This window comes from Brachypodium distachyon, chromosome 3 (assembly GCF_000005505.3).
Source record: "Brachypodium distachyon strain Bd21 chromosome 3, Brachypodium_distachyon_v3.0, whole genome shotgun sequence".
NCBI classification, from domain to species: domain Eukaryota; kingdom Viridiplantae; phylum Streptophyta; class Magnoliopsida; order Poales; family Poaceae; genus Brachypodium; species Brachypodium distachyon.
In genome coordinates this window covers 38,220,813-38,230,074 of record NC_016133.3, presented here as the reverse complement: position 1 = coordinate 38,230,074, position 9,262 = coordinate 38,220,813, and the positions used below count along the sequence as shown (strand labels likewise).

At 45.1% G+C, this 9,262-nt stretch overlaps 1 protein-coding gene across 1 annotated transcript; it reads right to left on the bottom strand.

Annotated features, from left to right (window-relative positions):
- Positions 1-307: 307 nt before the first annotated feature.
- LOC100827690 (lysine-specific demethylase JMJ25) lies at positions 308-6,739 on the bottom strand. The gene is made up of 13 exons (XM_010236834.3): positions 6,628-6,739; positions 5,295-6,206; positions 4,754-4,840; positions 4,543-4,646; positions 4,189-4,298; positions 3,943-4,003; positions 3,059-3,812; positions 2,506-2,835; positions 2,021-2,302; positions 1,865-1,937; positions 1,685-1,770; positions 1,450-1,569; positions 308-607 (listed from the first exon to the last, which is right to left on the bottom strand). Exons 1-13 carry the CDS (start codon positions 6,673-6,675, stop codon positions 521-523), a joined length of 3,054 nt encoding a protein of 1,017 aa, XP_010235136.2. The 5' UTR covers positions 6,676-6,739; the 3' UTR covers positions 308-520.
- Between the last annotated feature and the right edge of the window lie 2,523 nt (positions 6,740-9,262).

Genomic DNA, 9,262 nt, shown 5'->3' with positions numbered 1-9,262 from the left:
ATCCACAACCAATATACGCACAACAGGGTTCAAAGCAAAGCATGCATGCAACAAGAGCAAGGACATACATAAAAGTTGATATATTTTGTAAAAAAGAACTCCAAATTAAAGCGGCGATACTATCTCTATATTTAAGATAAAATGCTAAATTTGTAATCACAATCGAAGAGACAAGTACACTTTGTATTTTAAGACATGTAACATCCTTCCATCCTCTTACAAAACAGTTTTTAATATCTAAACTAGTTCACGCAAAATTGTATAAAATAATCTTGGACATTACTTCCATGAATCTTTCCCACCCGCAACACTATATCTTGGCTGTATAGCACAAATGCAATTAGATATTTTCAACACAAGGTGAAGTGCACCTACAACAAATCTCCACTTAATTAAGTAATATGAAATAATTCTAGCTCCAGGCCATCAAACTAACTGGACTATCAAAAGAATGATATGGCACACAAATGTAATTTGGATCCTTTTGCCTCCTAATATACATCTCCAGGGAAACTTGTTTTTAATTCTTCCCACTAAAAAATATGTGCAGCTGTTCTTTTAAGGTATTAACGGCATGCTGAACAGCATGAACAATCATCTTCTTCACCTGCATTTCATATGTAATTAGTTATCAACCATAGTGCCACATTCAAAGCTATTGCAATTACATGCAAGGATACAACAGCTAGAAAATGTGAACAGACCAAGCTAGAGAGTCCTAATATCATGGAAACAAATGAAAAAATAACAACATGACTTTTCATGTGATCAATATATAAAAAATAAATGCATATCTCCAAATTCGAGTAACACAAAACTAATTCTACAAGGAATTAAAGAAAAAACCCTAAAAAATTTAACTAAAGATTTATTAACATGGATACACGTCAAACAAAACAAAGTACTTCCACAAGCTATTTATGCTTCACCGCAAGCAACAATGTAAAACAACACCTTAATCTAAACATCATAACTAATAGTATTAACTAAAAGAGATCTTTAATTGCCAAATAGGTTACATTTTGATGTTTAAATACCACCAATCTCTAATAAATTTTGTAATTAAAAATACAAAGTTCCGGGATCACTTTAATTGTGGTACTCAAAGCATAGTCACACAGCATAGACCACCTTCAAGAGGGTGAACACTTAGTCTAAAATAGTCATCTCCCCAAAGTTAAATCATACTCGAATGAGTTTGACTTGGTCAGATCAGGATTTATATCAATGCACATTAATATCATGGAAGTTCATATAACTTTCTTCATTGTCAAGATTTCTACAATATTTATCAAATTATTTGGTAGCACCAAAATTTCTGGTGAAAATCTTCAAATTGGGAGAGGTTTACATTTATGATCCACAATTCAAGATTTTAAGCTAATTCTACCAAATAATATTATTTCAACATAAAGATACTGATGGACACGATCATGTGAATTTTTTTACCTCTAGTTTGTCTTCCTTTGCCCTATGTGCTTTTGGTAGCAGGCGGTAATCTTCACATAGCATCATACATTGTCCAATATTCTCGGGTGAAACAAAGTCTAGAGCAATCTTGGTGCAAGACTACAAAATAATATAATAACACACAATCACATGCATATTGGGAAAATAAGCAAGTTAATTAATTTATCAACGGGAACTTATTTATACCAGTAGTGTGCTCAAAATTAAGATATACCTGGAGGTTTCGTACTTGATGTGGACAACCGGCAGGTATAAAAACTGCTTCTCCAAGCTTTTGTACTATGGTCCAAGGCTGTACTCCTGAAACACATTGCCGTTTGGAAAGAGACAGTACTTTAGTATCTGCTGTGAAACAATGTATAAATATTGCATCAATGTGCAGCACACAACTTACCATATTCATCTTTAAGCTTCTTCATGTGGTTTTTTGTTAGATAGAATGTCTCGTCGTGCACTGGGTTATACACCTGCACCCAAATACCACAACTTGAGAAAGAAATATACTACGTGATGGGGAGTACATTTGCTTCTGTTAATCACAAGTACTAACCTTGTTTACTCGCGAACAATGTACATGACGAAACTCCTTGGAGTGCTCTCTCAAATATTTTTCCAATTTTGGGACATCTTCCCGTTTGAAAATGTGCCATAGAGCACCCTGTTGATCCTCATAATCAGGTGATAGCTTACCTTTTGCATCGCCATCCATCTCTATTTCAACACCGCCCAATTCCCTTTTATCTTGGGCCTTGTGCTTTTCTTTTAGTTTCATGATGTCAGTTTCTTGTTCTGTAGAAGGGGCGACCTTCGTAGTATGCATCAATACATTGACCTTTTGGACAAAGAACGACCATTAGATAGATGCCACTATTTCATACAAATTAAATCAAAGGTAAAGCATAATACACACTGCCAAGGAAATGCAACAAAAAGAAGACATATTAATGAAATTTGACTTATTTCATGTCATTTCACCAAAGAAAAATGCTCTCAGTTATTATAGTGGTATATATGCTTATACTATATCTCACTTACCGCATCAGATAAATCAGAGTGAAGCTTTGTAACAGAGTCTCCTCTGCCAAGCTCTTGTGTGACACCATATGCTATGTATGACTTGGGGCCCAAATCAACCTTGAGGATATCGTCGGGAAGGAAGGTTGAAATATTGAGCGACCCAGACTTCTTATTCGTGTATGGTTGAAATGGCAAAGAATCTGTATAAACAGCTCCATGCTTGGGTAGAACTTGTTCAAAACTATCCGAAGAAGGCCAATCCTTCAGTTTTAGCATACAAGGCCAATTATTCTCATAGTTTTCACCTTCATAATATCCTTTGAAGAACTCATCATTGCCCTTTTCAACCTGAAAATAATGAAAGCCAAGTATATTAATATCCCATCTTAATTTTTCTCAATTACGAAACAGACACACAAGGCTTTAATCCATGACACGATTGTCTCTAGGAACAGTTGCATATATTGGCTGGTGAGACTATACTTACTAATTCTATTTGCGAAGGGGAAGTAAGTATATATATCCAGAAGCAAGCTAGCAGAGTTGACAAAAGAGAAGATTAATTGCTCACCTGGCAGCAACTAAGGCAATCTATAGCCTTGATCACATCTTTTGACGAATCCCTGCTCTCGGACAACATCGTCCGTGGCTCCCAGCTCAAACCTGACATCTTTTGCAGGACGCTTTGAACAACCACAGGTTCCCCTCTGACCCAGTGTGTCTGAAAGTGTTTGAGGTCATCCGGCTTGGAACCGTCAAATACCGGGTAAAATACGGAGTTATCAGCTGAACTCTTCTTGGAAGCAGCTTTCTTTCTGCTCCCAGAACTGCCCGAGCAGGAGCAGTTGACGCAGGCACCATCAACGGTTGCTACATCGACTGGGTTGACCATGGTGAACGCGTCATACAAAGTTCTAGCATTTGCCTCCAGCTCCGAGAGCTCGTTTTCCGGGAAGAACCTCACCAGCTCAAGATCGCGGAGGTTGCAGCCGCCGAGCTCGCGGGGAGGGCAAGGGATTTTGCTACTGTTGGCAGCGACGTAACGCTGCGTTTTGGCCAGCCACTCGGCAACTTTAGTTTTGTTTGCCGTTGTTCTTGACGAGTGGTCTTGGTCCTTCCCCTTGGACGAGCATGGCTTTGGCTTGCCGCCGTGCAAGTAGCCGTCTCCATTGTCGGGGTAATGGAATTCGGCCACTTCGCAACACCCCTGGAGGTTGTTCTCGCGAAGCTCCTTGCAACAGCGGATGCACAGTTCGTAATTGTATGGACAGTTGCGACCGGCGCATCTCCTGTGGAGATCGTAGATTGAAGTGTTGCAATTGCTACTGGAATCAGAAAGACCGAATGCAAGCATGTTAGAGACTGGAAACTTCCATAATTCAGAGAATATGTATGTTAAAAAGCAGCAAATTGATGCGCTATCGGTATAGTAGTATGCGTGCAGATCAAACGTACCAATAGATCCTCTCTTTGGTGTCGACGGCTTGTTTTATGCTCAGACTGGACACCGGTACATCTGTTTGTGATTTGGGGGATTGAAAAGAGATTAGCACAAAAAAGATAGAAGCCACAAGTCACAATTACTCAGCAGGTCGGTAGATGAGGGTGTGAGATTGTTCGAATGGCTAGCTATATATATAGCTAGATTCTAGTCTAGGTAGGGTACGTATGTACATATAACTTATAGGAGTAGATATTCACCTAGCATCTTGGCCTCCACCTCCTTCTCAGCGAGTTGCTCCTTGTTGATAGTCTCCAAGCACGGCAGCAGGTAGTGCAACAAGTAGCATGCATCCTCGATCCTCTCGGACCTAGAAAAACAAAATGAAGCAGCTAGCTTACATCTCTACATCACATGTACGGCCCACAAATGCAACATCAAGAAACTGTTAACGGCGGATCTGGACATGCATAAAGAAGGGGACTAATATATATAATTACATGGCATGCAGGTTCACATGCTAGCTAGCTATGGCGATCGATTGAGCATGAGCTATTGAGCTATATATACTTATATGTAGATCAACTAGCTAGGAGAAGCTTTTGCTAGCGTACCTTTTTTTCTCGGAGCAGGCGGCGCAGTAGTAGGTCTTGTTCTCGTCGCCGCAGGACGCGCATGACGATTTGAACGACCTCCTCCCTGTGTGCTTCCACTGGAACTGCATGCATGCAATGCAACACAAATTAAGCTGGTCATACCAAGTTCTTGCTTGCAGCCAGCTAGAAGCAAACGGAAATAAACGGTAGTATGGAAATTAATACGAACCGAACGGGAAAGAGAGGTTTCAAATTTTGATGTCACCTTCTGGCGCTCACTCGGCAATTTGAGGGACCTTCTCCCTCTCTGCTCCCACTGCAACTAGCCCACAAGGAGGAAATTAGCAACAAAATTTTCAAAGATATCAATGAAAACAGTGGAGTTATCCCAATCAAAACCCTAATTTTTTTAAAAAAATCAATTAAGCACAGTCCAATCAACGCATACGTACTGGAAAACAATTTTTTATTGAAATAATTCAATGCAAAAATATTGGAAAACAATGATATTGACAAAACATTGAAACCATAATGAACAACTCCTTGAGTAATAATGTTTTCATTGGAATTAGTTGACGAAACATTGGAAAACAAGTGAGTTATTTGAATGGAAAACACAGGAAAGCAATGAAAAAAAATCGAAGGTTAATTTTCTCTTCTAGCTAGTGTCCTGTCTTTTGCCCATTCATATATTTTGTAATCACATGTACATGAGAGAAGGGAAATGGAGTACGAAAGGACGGGAAAAGGGGATTTAGAATTTTGCTCACATTCACAAAGTTGCTTCCATTCTCCCCCATGTCATCATCCGCCGCTGCCATCGCCTCACCCTCGGCAGGCTGCGCATCCAATTCATCCGCCTCAATAGCATCAAGTGCCTTTGCTTCCGCCTCATTCGCTAGTAGTGCGCTACGGCGAGTCACCCTCTTTACGAAGCCTCCAGCGGACGGGCTTCCATTCCCCCCCATGACATCATCCGCCGCTGCTATCGCCTCGCGCTCGGCAGGCTGCGCATCCAATTCATCCGCCTCGATAGCATCAAGTGCCTTTGCTTCCGCCTCTTTTGCTAGTTGTGCGCTACGGCGAGTCACCCTCTTTACGAAGCCTCCAGCGGACGGGCTTCCATTCTCCCCCATGACATCATCCGCCGCTGCCATCGCCTCGCCCTCGGCAGGCTGCGCATCCAATTCATCCGCCTCGATAGCATCAAGTGCCTTTGCTTCCGCTTCTTTCGCTAGTTGTGCGCTACGGCGAGTCACCCTCTTTATGAAGCCTCCAGCGGACGGGCTTCCATTCTCCCCCATGACATCATCCGCCGCTGCCATCGCCTCGCCCTCGGCAGGCTGCGCATCCAATTCATCCGCCTCGATAGCATCAAGTGCCTTTGCTTCCGCTTCTTTCGCTAGTTGTGCGCTACGGCGAGTCACCCTCTTTACGAAGCCTCCAGCGGACGCGCCAGGCGGGATCCCCTCTAAACTCATACCATGATCCTGCGCTGGCAGTGCCTTCCTCAGCCGCCCATGCAGCTTAGGGAGCATATTCTTCCCATGGTCACCTGCCGCTGGCAAAGCACACACTACCACTTGCAGCGACAAGCTGGATCCTTCGGCGACCTTTGTGGTCATGCCCGCCTCGGCAACCTCCGGGGTCTGGACCTTGGGTGGCCGCCCTCGCTTCCTCACCTTCAAAAGGAAAATAATTAAGTAAAAAATAAATATAAATTAGAAAACAATGGAGGCACACCAATGAACAAACTCCGAAAGACAATGAAAATCACTTGAGTAATTCAATGAACGCGCACTGGAAGATATCTTTCAATTTTAGTTACTCGTGTCTTAGTAGATGCAGGGTTACATTGACGTGTCATAGGGTTTCCGATAACAGATTCATCAACGTTTTGATTCACTAAATCAGTAAACCATGCATGCATGCATTGCTGCCATGTGCTTGATCTGTCGTGCTTTAGCTGTTTTTCATAGCAGATAATGAGCTCCAGTTTGGAGTCACAATCGCATGCTCAGTTTCTTCTATACTTCTCCACACTTTGTCCATTTTGATCTTCCTTTAATTGCTTAGAGTTATTTGTAGGAAAGAATTTACAACCACTGGCAGCAACGATGAGCAGGATCCTTCGGCGACCTTTGCGGTCATGCCCGCCTCGGCAACCTCTGGCGTCTGGACATTGAGCGGCCTGACTTTGGGTGGCCGCCCTCTCTTCCTCACCTTCACAAGGAGAAATAATTAAGTAAGAAAATTAAATATAAATGAGAAAACAATGAAAACAATGGAGGTACCCCAATGAACAAACTCTGAAAGACAATGAAAATCACTCAAGTAATTCAATGAACACGCACTGGAAGTGCCCCAAGTGCCTTTGCTTCCGCTTTTTTCGCCATCTGTGCGCTACGGCGAGTCACCCTCCTTGCGATGCCTCCAGCGGACAGGCCAGGCGGGATCCCCTCTAAACTCATACCATGGTCCCGCGCTAGTAGTGCCTTCCTCAGCTGCCCATGCGGCTTACGGAGCAGATTGTCACGCTCACCTGGCGCTGGCAAAGCACACACGACCATTGGTAGCGACCAGGTGGATCCTTCGGCGACCTTTGTGGTCATGCCTGCCTCGGTAACCTCCTGGGTCTGGACATCGAGCGGCCTGAACTTGCATGGCCGCCCTGGCTTCCTCACCTTCACAAGGAGAAAAATATAATTAAGTAAAAAAAATGAAATATAAATGAGAAAACAACGTTACCCCAATGAAGAAACCCTGAAAAACAATGAAAATCACTCAAGTAATTCAATGATCACGCACCGGATCGAAAACAATATGTTTCACTGAAATAATTCAGTGCAAAAACATTAGAAAATAATGAACTTATAAAATCTTTCGGCTGTACTTAGATATTGACGTGTCATAGGGTTTTGATAACAGATTCATCAACGTTTTGCCATGTGCTTGATAGCTGTTCTTTATAGCAGAGAAATGAGATGCAATTTGGAGTCACAACCAGATGTTCCGTCATCTAAGCAAGGGAAAGTCTAGACTAAGACGGTAGCTACGTACCTACCTGCTATCCGGGCCGTCGTGTGCTTTGGGATATTAACCAGCTTAAGGGCTTACACGCAACGCAAGAAGTCTGCGGCAGTATAAGTAGTGTATAACCAGAGATCCTACACATACAGCAATCTGGAGTACTAGGTTAATTACCCGATTTCCCGTCGCCGTCGCCCGCTCCACGGATCTCCTCCTCCCGCTCCGTCGAGCACCGCCGCCCTCCGCCGCCCCCTCGCCCGGCGCCGCCTCGGCCTTCCTCCTCCGTCTCGGCGGCCGGGTCGGCGGCTTGAACCGAGGCCTGCCGGATCGTAGCATCCGGCCCTGCTCCGGCGGCGTCCAGGCGGCGGATTCGGAGCCCTCCGGTGCAGAGATCTGCCCGTGGCCGCCGCCCGATGCGCTTAGTGGTCTCAGTCTCGGTGCCATTCCAAAACTGTAACTGAAGCTTGCTGGAATGTGTGTTCTTTGGGGCGTGGCCCGTGGCCCGTGGGGGTAGGGTATATAGGAGGAGCGCGTGGGGGTAGGGTAGGAGGAGCGCGTGGGGGCCCGTTGGATCACCGATCCACGGCTCAGATCTAAAGTAGATATGCGGCTGGTGCCACTCAGTCGTATTTTGCGGAAAACCCCCTGCTTTTACTCTCTTCTTCTCGTCCTACCCTCGCTGACGCCAGCCTGGCCTGCTGCCGCCTTCCTTTTCGCGTGACGCGTGACCGTAGCCCTTTTCTCTGCCCTGACTCCGACCACATTTCCATTCCAGTCGTGCCTAGCTAGCTGCACAGGGCTATGGCCAGGTGGATTTTGTGCTTTAGGAGGATGGAGGAAAATCGAGGATGAAGTTGACGTAAGTGCTTCCGTTGAACTTACTGGTCCGATTGCAATGTTGGGTCTTCTTCTATGCGTTGTCTGTTATTTTTCTTTTTCTCCATGCTGATATAAAGTTGGACACACACCTCAAATGGACAAGAAGTTACTGCATTTCATTATAATAGAAATAGAGTTGCCAATTAATTATAAAAAATGACAAAAACCAGATACAAAGGGGACGAATCTCCCATGGTCGATAGAAAAACTGAAACGAAAGACATACGCGCCAACAACACCAACGCACGAGTAGAGGCCACTGAGAAGATCCCCTCCACACCGAAAACCACATCACACCCTCAATTGCGCAAGTTAGATCCGGCATGACCCACCAGAGAAGGGTTGAAGGATCTCGACAGGCTCCAAATTAAGGAGCACGAATGAATCTTCGCTCGAGCACTGCACCACCGCCCTGGAGGAGAGAGAAACCAAACCCGCTATGAGAGGAGCAGGTTTGGGTCGCCCCGACACAGCTGGAAGTGAGGCGCGTCTCAGGAGCCCAGCATTACCAAACACTTCTGACCTCCTGAAGACCGACGCTGTCCGGGGCCGCCGCCCCGGCGTCCAGAACCCAAATACGCCCATTGCAGTAAACCGCCTTCACCCCCTTTCGAGGCCGCCGCCTTGACTTCCTTCGCCTGGGCAAAAATCCACGCCCATGACGCTAGATCGATTACCAAGCGTCGTCACACGGGGCTCCGACACCGGGGGCGTGCGGTCACGGCCCCCTTTTAGGTTCGGCAGGGGTGTCGGGGATCGCTCCGGCGATCGCCGGCGTGGCCGATGGTCCTTCGCGACCGGCGAAGTGATGTACCCGAGGTGCACACAA

Bases quoted from the DNA above. Each gene is read 5' to 3' on its own strand.
- LOC100827690 (XM_010236834.3), bottom strand. From the start codon at position 6,675: ATGACCGCAAAGGTCGCCGAAGGATCCTGCTCATCGTTGCTGCCAGTG. The intron at 4,841-5,294 runs GTGAGCAAAATT...GGCTAGTTGCAG, and splicing joins ATGGAAGCAACTTTGTGAAT to TGGGAGCAGAGAGGGAGAAG. The intron at 3,813-3,942 runs GTACGTTTGATC...TTCTGATTCCAG, and splicing joins ACCAAAGAGAGGATCTATTG to TAGCAATTGCAACACTTCAA.